This window comes from Meleagris gallopavo, chromosome 12, assembly GCF_905368555.1.
Source record: "Meleagris gallopavo chromosome 12, MGAL_WU_HG_1.1, whole genome shotgun sequence".
Classification (NCBI taxonomy): domain Eukaryota; kingdom Metazoa; phylum Chordata; class Aves; order Galliformes; family Phasianidae; genus Meleagris; species Meleagris gallopavo.
The window spans coordinates 17,647,563-17,662,569 of NC_139415.1; the positions used below are offsets into that span (position 1 = coordinate 17,647,563).

The 15,007-nt window shown below is 42.7% G+C and overlaps 1 protein-coding gene across 4 annotated transcripts in view; it reads right to left on the reverse strand.

Moving 5' to 3' along the window:
* Positions 1–15,007, reverse strand: part of MEGF11 (multiple EGF like domains 11) — a 256,450-nt gene that overhangs the window by 39,674 nt on the left and 201,769 nt on the right. For all 4 annotated transcript variants that reach the window (XM_085233529.1, XM_085233528.1, XM_085233527.1 and 1 more), the window contains exons 12-14: positions 13,154–13,274; positions 11,563–11,726; positions 11,054–11,156 (exon numbers count right to left, since the gene is read on the reverse strand). In XM_085233529.1, coding sequence (XP_085089655.1) covers positions 11,054–11,156; positions 11,563–11,726; positions 13,154–13,274 — 388 coding nt within the window. The remainder of the gene's footprint in view (positions 1–11,053; positions 11,157–11,562; positions 11,727–13,153; positions 13,275–15,007) is intronic.

Sequence of the window (15,007 nt, forward strand, 5' to 3'; positions counted from 1 at the left end):
GCAAAGTGGGAAAATGTGTCTCTTTTCCTCCTGACTGCAGTATTAAAAATGCAGCTCTCTTATTGTGAATGAGCTATTTATAAACGGAGACAATTAAACAGCATTATTTCCTGTCTCTTTCAGCAAAGTTTGGGGAAGAATGACATTGACTCCTTCCTCTGGTAAGGTAGCTGAATTAGGATGCCATGGCTGTTCCTTGCAGCAGCAAAGTCCTTCCTTTAGTAATGAATAATGAGGGATGTCTTCCCGCTCCTAACGAAGGCAATGAGTCATTGTGGAGCTGATTGTTGTAACAAAATGTAAAGGGAGGGGAAAGGAAACCTTCTAGAAGATGCTGATACCCATTACAGAACGTATTTGTTTAATAATTTTCAGAAGACAGCCGAGAAGGGGCCGCAATCAATTTTATTACTTTATATTACTCCAAGTTAATTCTCGTGGAAGACTTCATTTTTGGAGGCTCCTACATGCATTGAATTGCAAATGTAAATGAGAAGTTAAAATTGCATCTGGACATGCGTGTCTTACAGAACTGTGTTAAAAAAAAAAGCCCCTTAATTTTACAATTCCCAGACTTGGCAGCAGATGAAGGAGGAGTCTGTTCCTCCCTAACTACTGCACAATCGGAGGCAGCGAAGCAGCAAGCTTTCAGAACATAAAACTTTCACCTTTGCTTGGGAACTTGCTGATGAACATTTCTGATAAGCAATTAGTTTTCAATTTCCAGAAATATAAAAAATGCTGAAGTTGACACATCTCATCTTTATCTCACGTCACATCTGCAGATTCCTCACTTACAAACAAATTCCTTGTTTCAAAAGCATGATGTAGAGATTAGGAAGACAACTAGCAGAAGAATAAGCCCCCAAAGCTGCAAGAAGCAGTTCTATACATAAACTCTATTGCCTGGATACCAAGAAATTCTCTCACCGCCTGAGGCTGTGGTTCACAATTGCAGATACTAGCATGAAATTACGCTTCCAAGACCTTCTTAAACAATGTTCTGGGAGTGAAATGTAAGTGAAAATGACTTAACTTACATAAAAATTATACTTATCCACCCTATGCGGGGGCAATGGGCACCATGCAGTAAGCCAGAGCCAAGGCTGAGGCTTTGAATCCAGCCTGGAAACAGCAGCCACGATCCCCCCACCCCAGGGTGGACTTGGAGTACTGCAGACACTCTCAAGCAGGATTTCCAGGTCTATCCTTTCAACTGCTCTATACACAGAATTTACTCCCACCTCCCCACACCTTCTTATTTTGCACACAATGGGCAAGAAAATTGTACTAAGTGCCTGAATTGCTCTTGTGTATGCTGTGAAAAACACAACCTTCACCCACCACAGCAATCACAACTGCACTCTTCTAAGGAATAACCACACGGGAGAGCAGTTCCACACCGTCTGTGCCTAAAGCTATTTCAGGATTATTTATTACCCAGTGGCCAAACCACTGCTGCCTCGGATTGGGAATATCTTCGGTGCAGGGATAGGCACTGCTTGTGCAGTGATCACAGAATCACAGAATCAGTAAGGTTGGAAAAGAGATCCCCAAGTCCAACCCCAACCATCCCCACCATGCCCACCCACCATGTCCCTCAGTGCCACATCTCCGTGGTTCTTGGACAATTCCAAGGGATGGTGACTCCACCACTTTCCCTGCTCCAATGCCTGACCACTCAGAATAAATTTTTCCTAATATTCCACCTGAAATGCAAAGAGGTAGATGGCACCTCACTGGTTCTCTGTATTAAAACGTACCTGTGAAAACTTCAGCTAGCATCCACACAACCACTACGAGGAAGAGTGAGAACAAGAAAAAGGAAAAAAAAAAAAAATCCCACAGCCAAACCACTTGGATATACAGCAGAGATATACTCTCTTGAAGAGAGACTTAGTACACTGCTTCCATTAATAATCCTCAATGGCTTCAATGAAAGTTTGTCAAAGTAATGCAGATTTAGTACTGCCTGTAACTATGTCACGCTGAAGGACTTCGGAAGGTGAATTTTTGGAAAGGCAGAGCAGAATTCCATTTCTTCCCCCTCCAACTTACGCGTGCAATTGCTCTCAGGCTTGGGGATTACCTCCCCGGCTCTTAATAAAGCCTGCTATTGTTTGTCTGCCTTGTCTCTGGATAGTTGGAAACTAATGCTCCAAACAGAACAGAAGAACAAAATTGGAAGGAATAAATGAGAACCTGTGCCCCACGTTTGACCACAGCAATCCCCATGGCAGCAGTTCCTGCAGCAGGACTGCTGCACTGCCCAGCATCACAGTGTTTTTCAGGGATGGAGGAATGTGATAAATTACAGAATGTTGGTCCCATCCCCCCATGTACTTTCTATCTACCAGTGTACAACTGTAATTACTTCTCTGAATAAGGTCTTCAGCTTTTTTTTTTTTTTCTCTCCCCAATAATCACAATCTAAAGACAGATGCAGCATCAATTAGCAGTGACAGGAATGATCTCAGCAGACATTTGAATCCAACACAAACATTGTGCTCTCCTCCACCTGTCTTTCAACATGACATGAAGTCATAATAATCTCTTATCTCTGGCATTTGAATAGCTCTGGAAAGAGTGGATTTTATGCACAAACAGGCACTGGATTTCGGCAGTGCTGTGGAGGCCTGAACTTTGGTTTGTCACACTGGCTTTGATTGGGAATGCCGAACTTACTGGTGGTCAACACAGCAATTAGGGGCACAACCTCAACTGCAGCAACACTGCTTCAATAGCAGAAAATAGCTCTGCAATTAGAGATGTGATAATGACGGCAAGGCTATTTTAGTGAGGCTGGAAGCAGGGCAGCGAGCACCTGATGGCACTGAAAGGGTTACGGGAATGTATCCTGAATGGGATCTCCAGAATGGGCTGCTCCTTCATGCAGTCCCTCCTCTGTCCATCACAAAGGTCTGTCCCTTCTGCAGACATCCTTTGGTGGCTGTGCCACACTGAGGCCCCCTGGAAGTCTTGCTAGTTTGTACATTTATTTCTGATAGTGATTTCTGTATTTATATGTTCACCTTTTGTTTAACCTCATTCTCTTCTCTTCCCACAGTACTTATTGCTGTTACGTTTATGTTTCATCTATAAATTCTATTTAAATCAGCGTTGTGTTTGAGATTAGATCAGCATGCTTTCCTAAGTGAATACTTTGCTGCTTCAGTCTATAAAAGGTAAAAGAAAATTCGATAAGAACATAAGAATAAAGCTGTCTTATTAGCTCTGGATCAGTTGTTAAGAAGGTGTTATGATAGCATCCGAACACGAGTTCGTAAAGAATCCTTGATGCTCTTCTATCATCTTTTGCATTTTAATGTTTATTCCTACCTGAGGCAAACCTCGCAGCACAATTCTTGATAACTCAGCTTTAAAGGATGACGAAGAACTAGAAAATCGGTTTGGGGAGGGCAGCAGATAGAAGAAAACATAAAGGGATCTCCCATAAAATTAAATGGAAACATTAAGAATTGATGGCTGCTCATCCAGTCAGCAAATAAGCTATTTTTGTTTTTTTATAGCAAAACTATTCAACAGCAGTAACAGCAGCCACATTATCTACAAACTTCTGTGGTGTTTCCAAAATTCTCTTTTAACTGTAGAAGTTCTTCCAGACCTGTGCTGAGGAAACCTTTTGGCCATGCTAAGCATTGCTCACCAGTGGGCTTCAGTGGGGCAGCCCCTATGTGGGACACCCATCAGTCCAAATGAAAGCTCCACGATCTGGCCCTAAATAATGAAGAATAAGCCCTTCCCTGCAGCCGGTGAAATATTCTGAATTGTCTCTTTTCTCATCATTGCATAGGCGATTTATGCACCCATTAATGTAAGTGTTTTTCTGAAAGTAATATACTTGCAGTCTAATGCACCTCTGTGGAGCACTAATCCTACCCCTGTTTTTAATTATCTAGAGAAAACTCCAGATATGAATCACCTAACTCAGGGAATTTATGCAATAAAAGCTTTTGAGGCAAGAACCTACCTCATAAGAAATGGAGTAAGTCAAAATGTTTGCTAAAATTAAGGATCATCCAGTTCCCTTTGCTACAAGATTCTCTCCTGGGTGCACTGCTGCAGGAAAAAGAGCTGCCAGGAACAGAAAGGATACTGGAGGAAAAGCACTGACAGGAGGCAACCCCCACCCTGGCTGCCTTCACCTCTAGCACACGTCCTTCCTAATTCTTGCTTCTCAAACTCTGGCCATGATGTCAGGCCAGGGAGGAGCAGGAACCTGGGGAAGATGCAAACAGGCCAAGAGCAGGCAATCAGGAGGGAGGAATCTGGAAGTGGGAAGAAAATGTATTTCCTGCCTTGTAAAGGTTCAATCCCCAGGCCAGGAGGTAGGAACACAGCTTAGCAAGAGCTGTTGTACAACTGGACGTGTGCAAGACTTCTGTGCTTAACATCGTTGCATGAAAGCCCACTTTTTCTCCCTTGTGTAGGAGAAGGAAGAAATTCACTTTTCTCACTGCAAACACTTTTCACCGGGAGCATATGTAACTCAGCATTTCAGCTTCTTGGCTGTTTATTGAATGATCTCTCCTTTTTCTTCCTTCGCAGACTGCACGCCAGCATCCAGTATTTAGTCTGCTGAAATACTCACAAATAATTTTTTCTCTGCTTCTCGCCCACATTTATTTATAGGTGAATGTATTGTACACACAGCCAAGCTTATATATAGAATGACTGCATATCAACATGGAAAACAGCCGAATATCTCTAGCATCAAACTTCATTTTTCAGAACCTGTTAAATTAGTTCAACCCAAGATGCCACCCCAGCTCTATCTTTTCGTATAAACTTAAAAGCTGTCCTTTCATAAGTGAAAATAAAACCAAAAATAAACACAAAGCTAAATGAACTTGCATCTCTTCTGTATTTCTAAGACTAATGCCGCTATCATTTGCACGCATGCTTATGTTTAGCAGTAGGCCTGCTGCAGGTTCTAATTATAGTGTAAGGGTCTGATCCAACTCCCACTGAATGAGTGGCAAAAATCCAACTGATTTCATGGAAGGTGAAATATGTACTAAAACTGGCGCAGGACAAACACAACCAAACCCCCCATAGATGAGAATCTGGAGCCTCCTAGATGCCTGCCAAGGAAGGCACTGACATAATTTATCTCAGGGCATCAATGATGTCTTTGATAGAACTTCATAATTCATATTTTTGAAAATTAGCCCTCTATCAGCAGGAGCCATACTTAAAGGTTCCTGTCAAAGAGAGAATTTTTAAGCACAGCCTGACATTAAAATCTTATCAACTCACTTGAAATTAAGTCAATGAAAAATTAAAGCTAATTTCTAATAAGCTTATGTTACATTCATAGGCTAAAGGACACTTGTCGAACCCAGAGAGTAAGCACACCTTTTCATATGGAAAAGATTTTCACTTTTCAAAGGCTGAGGCCAGAGGAGAGACTAAGCTGCCAGAAGAGAGACTAAACTGCATCATTTTAGGCTGACTCTTAACATTTCTAGCTTTTTCTGCCTGTTTAAAGCTAATGTAAGGATACAGAATAATCACAGAAATAAATTATTAATTTAAAAATCTGGGATAAGACTGCCAAAAGTGATAAGTGCAAAATATGGTTTAGATAATGGGATTAGACATCTAGAAAATGCATGTTTAATAGGAAATTACTATTGCTCCATTCTGGTATTTTAGGCTTGGTATTACAAACCAAGAGAGCACGAGAGAGGACGAGTGAAAAGCACGACAGAGCCAACCCACAGCATTACGGATTGGAACACACTGCAGATCTGCTCTGCTGTGAACCTGTAGGTACATCAAAATCACTCCTCGATTTTTCTGGTTTTAAAGGCGTGCAGAAAACTCAGCTACCAATTATAGGAGTGTGTGCTTGGAGGAGATCTATTAATGGCAATGGAATTATTTTGGCTTCAAATTAGTTCAGCTGGGGACAGGATCCGGCTTTAAAGCTGTAAACTAAATACTGCTGGAAAAGTCGTATTAATATAAACAAAATGTATTTTATGGGAAGCTACATAGAAAGTTATTTTTTTTGGTCTTGAAAGATCACCTTCATGCAGAGAACTCAGAAAAAGTGAAGTTAAAAATACCTTAGAGCTCCCCGTCAAAGTGGTCACTGTTTCTTTAAAATTCAAAAAGGCCTTCCCTTGAGTAAAGCCTTATCAGTTTTACTGAATTAATGTGTCCACAGGAGGGAAGAAACATGTTTCTGTGTTTGAGTGACAGCGCAGATGGCACTTGCAGCCTGCAAATGCAGAGGCTCATTCCTCAGAGCTCCCCTTATCTGTGACCAGCTGACGTTCCTGACCCCAGAAGCTCCCTCATACAATCGCAGGTGCAAATCCCTACAACCTGAGCTTACCACAGCCACTGTGCAGTGCTCCTGGACACGATAAGAGACAATTAGGGTTTATGTTGTTGGCAAAGTATGGAGGTTATTGAAGATGTAAAGGCAGCGAAAGATATATTCCCCTGTTGTGTATGTTGCAGCTGCTCTTAGGAGACAAGAGTGAAGCCTGAAGGGGAAAATACCCACATGGTAACACGATGGATCTTCCTCTGCCACCACGTTTAATGTTCATACCATCCAGATTAATTAAGGGAAATCGATGAGGAGTTCCTTTATAATTTACTACAGGATGCACATTCCTTTACCTTCTGTCCCACATCTACACCACCACCGCATTTCCCCACGCATTCTGGGGATGCTGACCCCTCCTGATGAAACTTAGGTGTTGGGTGACGTTGGGTGATCAGAAAAGCATCAGCTCAGCAGTTCAGTGGGATAACTGAGATAGCATCAGGATGACAGCTCTCCACAGAAACCAGACAGCGATACGAAACAGGAAAGACACAACCCAGGCTCAGATAAGACAGCATCACAGATTAAAGGAATTGAGATAAACAGGATTTTAAGTGACCCCAACATTTACGGGAGCAGAACATATCCCCCTGCAGACTGCTTCTGACTTAATCCCACTGTAATATCTCAAAGGTTAACAAAACACACGCTGCCACAATTAACTTGAAGCACATCGACTTGTGTCAGGGAAGAAATGAGCTTGCTGTGAGCATTAGCCAGGCCTGAGGCTTTCCCTCCTGCAATGTCTGACGGATTGAGTTGCGAGAGGTGGTACTGCGTGAACCAGCGCAAGGCTACACAGTGTGAATTGGTTTTGGAATCCATCAGAATGCCATTTGTGGTAAGGATGAGGTCAGATGTCATGGGAAAGTCTTCACTCAGAGGTGGCGAGGTGCTGGCACTGCTGCCCAGTGCTGTGGGTGCCCCATCCTTGTGGCACCTGAGGCCATGGATGGGCCCTGGGCAGCCTGAGCTGGGGGGTGAGGATCCCTTCCAAGCCAACCATGCTGAGATTCTATGATCCTATGACCAAGCAACCGGCAGCCACCAGTTGTTTAAGTAAGAGGAGCCTGGTTGAGATTTATGACCCCACTACTGCTACTGAGCACTCTGGGAAGCAGTGTGACCAGACTCACGCCTGCCTCTCTGCTACCTGTTTGCTTCCAAAGGACTCCCAGGAATTGCTCTGCCATGCGGCTTTCCTGCACTTCCACTCTCTCTGAGGATTCAGAGTGTGTGAGATCTCTAATTAACCAAATGCAATTAGCACTGAAGCACTCCGTTCTCAAGCATCTTCATTTTAACCTGAATGTACACAAAATAGCACCTCTCCTGCAAATGACTGGTAGCTTTAAGGTATGTGTGCACACATATACACAGCTGCAAGCACAAAAGGAGTATCCATCTAAAATGCATGGCAGATCTGGAGTGGAGAGACCCTTATTAATCTTCAGAAAGCAATCACTCTCATCAGTCAAGACTTGATCCTGCTGGGGGCTACACTTCTCCTCTTTAACCTAGTGATAGACATGTACAAATCTTCTTTGATTTCAAGGGAAGTATTTATATTCACTATGTTAAGCATGTGAAAGCTGGAAATCTCCCTCACTGCAAAGCTACAGCCTTATTTTTATTTGCATCTGACATCCCCTTCGTGGGCAGTAAAAGTCAGCTCAGCACTGTACCAGCAGCTGCAGATCTGAATTTGGCCAACAGTTGAACAAGTTTCCCTTCACTTGCAGCACACAGGAGCATCTCCCCATGTGTGTGGTTTTGGTGCTGTTAGGACAGGTGCTATACTTTCCATGCGGTCTACAAGGCTCTCTGTGACACAGTGTGCCTGTGTGCCTGGCTGGGTGTTCTCAGCAATACCGACAGGGTGCAGCCAGCTTCAGGTCTGATCCATCTCAGAGTCCAACTTCTGCCTTCAGCTGTGCAATTATTCCCCACTGAACTTAATGGCAAATCTACATGCATGTGTAAGCAGCTTACTGCCAGTGTGCTTATTTTGGTGCTGAGCTGATCCGCACTTTTTTGTAACATCCTGGATGGGACATGGCAATCTCTTCATCATCTTCCACTTTGCCAGGTATTCTCTGCTCTCAAAGCTAGCTTTTCTGGGCTGTTAAAACACAGAAGAGTAGGAGAGCAGTGCCCTGAATTACAGACTCTGGATGAGTGGCAGTCATAACAGCAGACAAGGGTGGTAGACTGCTATTAATTTATATTGTATGTTACTCTTTTTATTCCCTTTTTTTTCTTCTTTTTCCAGCCTTCCTCAATGCTCCAACCATCTATCGGTCTCCCAAGGTTTATACCAGTAACATCTTGAAAACTACTTTAAAGAAAATGGGCTCAATCTTCTCCTTGATCTACACGCAGAACACCGACATCAAGGCAGGGAGTCCCACATGTGGGATGAACATACAGAATATGCAGTTTCAGATGAAGTTTTGTGGCCATTAGGATCAGAAAGCCATGTGAATTCTCTGTCTGTGTGAGTGGGTAGGAAAACCTTCAGATGTTCCACGATGCTGAACTTTTCTGATCTTTTTCAGGCCATGCCTAATTAGTACCAAACTCCGAAAGCACAAATTTAAGCCTGAATTATTTATCACATCATATTTATAAAATATACTGCAAAACACATCATGGGCCAGTTCACAACAACTAGAAATAAGATTAATCTTTTACCAATGCCACACTCCTTAATATGAAAATATAATTATCTAGCTGAAGAGTTTCTGAAATTACATACTTTCAAAGTAGCACGAGCAGAATTTATCCTTGTGTCTCGTGCTAAGCCAAGTGGAAAAAACATTGAATGCAGAATTGACAAAACACATGTTGGCTCTGTCTATCAGCATTTCCAGTGCACACCTTACATGGTCCTGTCAACATCTCAGCTCCAACCTGGTCTCAAATGCTAATGTAATATTTTCCTCACAGAGACGTGATGCTGCAGAAGGGAGCTCCAGAACTGCTGGGACACACTGAAAGTTAAATTTGCAGCAAGTGGCCAGCGAGTTAATGGCCACTCAAAATAGAAACCAAAAGAGGGACACGTCACAGAAATCATTCTTACCTTTAGTTGGAGTAATTTGTAACTGCACTTGATGTACAATTACAGCTATGCACGTGCTGTGAGTGTGGAGTATATGCTCCAAATGCCCTGAGAAAAAGCCACAACTTCAGTCTGCAAAGTGTATCTGTACTTTCCTCTGAAATGCTACATACATAAAGATGTGCAATAGACCCTTACACTAAATAAATAAATATATATGAATTTTCTGTACTTTTAGAAACCATTTTGCCCCTCTAAGAAACTACAGGAAAACCTATCAACTGTTTTCCTAGTGGTTATAAATAAAGCACAGTACAGTTTTAAAGCCTGACAGATGGATGTGATGGCAAAGAGACTCAAAGAATGATGAATGCAGTCCATGAGTGAAGAACACAAGCTGGGGTGGGCTGTAGTGAGCTTACAGAACGGATTTTTTAGTGGGCAGAAAGCCCTTTCCAGGGATGCATGCTCATCATTTTTGAAAAGTAACTCTGTTGTAAAATAAATTCATATTTTTGCATTTTATTTAATTCTAAAAGGATGTGTTTCATTGTAAAGTAGAAGCTTAATTTCATTCCTTTTGCCTCATGCTTCTAAGAGCTGGGCTGTACAGTGAGTGATGCTCTGTCCATCAGAAATGGAGGACGTGAATTAGTCTAAGGCATAACTGAAGGTGTGAGGGAACAGCATCCCTGCTGCTGGCTGCCTGAGCCTGCCTTGCTCCATACATTCTTCCAACTTGTTTTTGCTTGAAAAACAATTAAATTTTCCAAATGAATGCTGTTAATACCAATGCATTTTTGACTACCAGTGCTGCTGGTGGCTCTGCAGATATAGGCAAGAATATAAGCTTATTTCCCTCTAGGGACTCTCCAGAGAGCTAGGGGGAGATTAACTCGTATTTTAGGCAGCTAAGTGTGAAATATTGGTTGGATCAATAACTTGTCCCCCACTGCTGTTTATGTCAGCTGTCAAAAGCTAGCAAAGAGACATATCAGGATGGAGTCAAGTGCAGGGCTGTTTGTACTGAGCTCTTCAACCTGGACTTTCAGACTTCACTCAAGATTTCTCTCTGCCTCTGCGTAATCAAGAGAATTCTTTATCAAACCAGCATTAATCTGCTCTCCATCGCTACCATTCTGTGCAACAGGAAGCATGGGAAAAGGGCATAAAGACAACAGTTTGTGACAAAACTGGTTTGTGTGATGGAGCAGCTGTGCTGACTCTCAGCATCCAGATTGCACCTATCTGCATCTCGGGTGCAACGGCCACAGGATTCATTATGGCACCAAAACCCCTGTGGAAAAGGTCATTCAAGGAGAAAAACACTGCAGGATTTCCATACAATCTGCATCCCTCCCGAGCATTCTCATTACAGAAGGCTAACATCTGGCTCCAGGTTTGGAGCCATCTTCAACTAATTTGAATACAAATCTAATAAATGCCAATTTCTGTCACCATCACGAGTGATTTAAATGTGGGTAAATTCAGCTGAGCTTGTCTCAGTCTATCACCTAAGAGTTTGCAGTCAGAAATTCAGCGCTATGACTGATGCATTAGCAATAAACAAAGATACAAACAAACAGAAATAATCCCAAGTTTTATAGAGTTGCTCATTTTACCTGTCCAGCCAGCAAGGCAGCAGCAGTAACCGGTGACGGGATCGCACCCATCTGCGTGGTTACAGTCACAACGTTCACTGCAATTAAGACCATATGTTCCATCCTTCCAAAAATATAAATAAAAAAAAAGTCTCTCAGTAATCAGTTTTTTTGCTGTAAAATGTGCAAAATCATCTATCATGTCCCTCTTAATGCTGAGTCGCATTTTTTAAATTAACATGCAGAGAAAATAGAAACAACTCAGTGCCTAAAATTTCTATATAGAACCAAATGAGGAATCACTTTAAAAAATGATGTTCCAGAAAATGCAGATAACGCTGCAATAGCTCTGATAAAATATAGTGCAAAAGGTAATACATCGACTCGATTGCTCAAATCACAATCTGTCATCTATACATGATTTCCTACAAATATCCACAGACAAAATGAGATACTGAGCCTGTGTGATTAGAAGAGCTATGTGGACTATGGTTTAAAAGGGGATGTGAGACCATCCTGGTTACACTTACAGGGCACGGCTGGTCACAGTAGTCCCCCTGCCAGCCAGGGGAGCACAGACAGAAGCCATCAGCTGGCCTGCAGGCTGCTCCATTTGTGCAGTAACACGTCTGGTTACAGTTAAAACCCCAACTTCCACTTGAACATGGAATAGAGCAATCCACTCCTTGCCACCCTACAGAAAGTTCAGGAGAGAGAAGGATTTCGGCACGTTTGCAGAGAAAAAAATAATATTTCTTTACATAACAAGATTTAAAACTCCCTAAAAGGTGTGTCTGCATGTTTTCCAGGCAGATCTAGTGCCTTTTTCCTGCACAGCACAGAAAAAAGAGACAAGAAAGGTGTCTTGTGAACTGCAGCTCTTTGATTCTAGGGCCGGTTTCCTCCTGATCTTAGTGTAAATTAAGACACCAACCACGGGGTCAAAGAGTGGCACTTTGATTATAACCTCCCAGCTTCCTCTGCCAACATCCATAGGTGGAGAAGGGCCGTGCAGATATCTGTGTGTGCCAGGTTGTTGTGTCTGATATCTCTTCAGGAACTGCTCAGGCAGCAAGAGAGCACAGCAACGTCTGCTGGAGACTTGCTGAATGCAAGACACTTGCATTCGATGCTGTTTGTTTCTTACCTCGTATTTTTTTGAGAAGGCTCTTTAATATAAAGAGGCTCTTACACACACACACACACACACACAAAAAAAAAAAAAAAAAAGACCAAGACCATCATTTCTAACCATTAAGGCTCAAGTCTTAACGACCAACCCCACAATGGCTTTCATTACACTGCAGCTGCATGTAATGGAGTTGAGCAGTAACTCATGGTTTATACGCCCTCATTAAATGGGGTTCTACAGTGATTCATTAATTCATGTTTGAAATGCCAGATTTTACTGCTGTTTGCCTCACTTCTGTTTTAGGGCTTATGCGTGCTATACAGGGTAGTTCATGTTGGTGTGCTGGGGGAAGGCAGCACTGCACATGGAACATCAGAGATACCACGTTCCGGAGAGTGCAAGACCTCCTAAGTGGAAACATGGGTCACTACCAAGCACATATAGGAATTATGGACGTATATGTGGTACAAAAATTGGTGATTCTTGCAATCTCCAGAACAGACAAGACTTCTTGTTTCTCCAGACAAAGGACAGCCATGTCCTCAGCCCCATGCTGGGCAGAGGTCACCTGCACGTGGGTGAGCCGTCACCATGACCAGAGGATGGCAAGCAGCCAGATGCACCCCACTGACAGTTCACTGGGCTGAAGGAAGGGCAGGCAGGAGGCTGTTCCTTTGCAAAAAAATCACACTGCAAAACCCCTGTTTGGTGTTTGCTTCACATTTCCTTTAGAAAGGAGCTGTGTCCTTGCAGGCGCACTTCATTCTGGGGTCTGCTTCTGCAGCACTGCGGTTAAGCCTGGCCCTCGTTCAGGGCAGAGACAAAACATACAGTCAGGCCCTTGTTGAGTTTTGTTCCTGAGGCTGGGCTCTGAATTACCAACAGGCACAAATAAATAGTGGAGCTACTGACTGCACAGCTGTGCCACTTTAGAAAGGAGAAGCACTGATGCCAAATTGTAGGCGCTGTTAAATGTGAATTTTGTTTACCTTCTTTGCAAATGCACAGACCATCGAAGGGGGAACACGCACCATCATTTTTGCAATTACAAACTGATGAGCAATTGGTACCATAGGTTCCTGCCATGCAGGTAATGGTGCAGTCATCTCCCTGCAAACCAGAAAAAAACAGAGTCAGCTAAAGAGATCTGAATTCAGGAAATTCCCATCTCTGCACAGGGAGGCTTTCTCTTCTGAAACAGTGAGCAGAGTGTTATGAGTTGATTGCTGAATCTTCAGCACTTTCAGCAGTCACTGCGGCTTCCCGTGATTATGATGCAATTAGTGCTTTGATTGACTTGGAGGAAAGGGACAAATTTCTGGCGTTCATTCAGCAGGAGGTGTGTAAGTTACAAAAACAAACCTCCTAGAACAGATGTTGGATCATTAAGCAAAACATCACTTATGAAACACTAATCACAAAATATACAGTCTGAAACCGTGCAAAGATTGTGCTGCATTTCCTGGAAAATATATTCAAAGAACATGGTTGTTTAAAAGCTAAAGGATCTGCTACGTGCTCATCTTCCACAGCCTGGCAGAGAGGAAAACTTACATGGCACATGGATGAGACCTTTGTGGTGCATAGCTGGTACCTACATCTGTTTTCAGCTAATTTGCATGAGATGGTGACACTGGGAAGAATGCTGAACAAGGTGTGATGCACATGTCAGAGAGAGGAAGCACGCAGAGCAAAACATAAAATCAGTCTCTGTCCCATTTCTGCTTTAGGTGTGAGGCAAGTGGGGAAAAGGAGGATAAAAACTTACATGTTGCAGAAATATAGAAAATGTCAACAGTAAATTATGGCTGTATGTACTGATTACCTCCTGTGGCTGAAAGCAGAGATACATTTCTTTACCAATGTCATTCATCTGATGGAACAAGGGAGTTAAAATGTGATAGGACCCCTTCAGCCCTATGTACTGAGTCCCATCGTCTGGCCAACAAATGTTAGCATATGTAAGGTAGTTTAACTCTATCTTCTTTAGTTTGTAGTCTCAACTTCCACAGCACAAATGAGCTCCTATATTTATTTCTCCAGTGAGTTAAAGTGTAATAATTTAGTCCTATGTCAGAGAGAGCTACCCTGCTCCAAAGTTAAATAGTAACTACATTGCAGAGTGTGACCTATATCATAGCTCAAGGGAAAAAATATTGGTCAAAATGTATTTTTGCAGGTGAGAGGCTTCACTGCGTGATAGGAACATCCATTTTTCAGGAGATAAAAGTGCAAAATGTCAGCTTCCCTATGCCATGGCAAGTACCTCCAGGAGCCCGTACATCACAGCATCAGACACTGAAATGTTAAGAGGAAATAGGAGCAGATTTCTGAGCACCACAAACCCATGTGCTTGTTGCAGCAGCTCTGCGTTGCACCAGTAGGACTCTTCCTATTTTATACTAAAAACTTTGGTTTAGGGAGAAGTAAATGAAATGGTTAAAATATGGACTGCTCAGAAATAAATCCTACGAGCCCCTGATTTTTGTGAGAAAGCAATGTTTGTAAAAGACGCTGTCTTTGACCTTGGTGGAGTAAAACAAGTTCCCCTGGAAAGGACTGGCTGTAAAAGGTGCCGTCTTGACAGCCAGAAAATCTGAAGCACGCTGCCCCTCATTACCCTGCCAGCATGCCTACAGAATGAGCTACAGGAACCCAGCGCGAGCGGGATGGCAGAGGGGCATTCAGCCTCCACGCCTAATCAATCCTAAGCCTTTCTCCTATGTGTGACAATTAGACAGCCAATTAGTGCCACTTAGAAAGCTGTATCTTGTGCGAATGGAACTCCCAACTCATTTCATGTACAGCACAGGACTGCTGGCACTGCTGTAATTTCTATGACA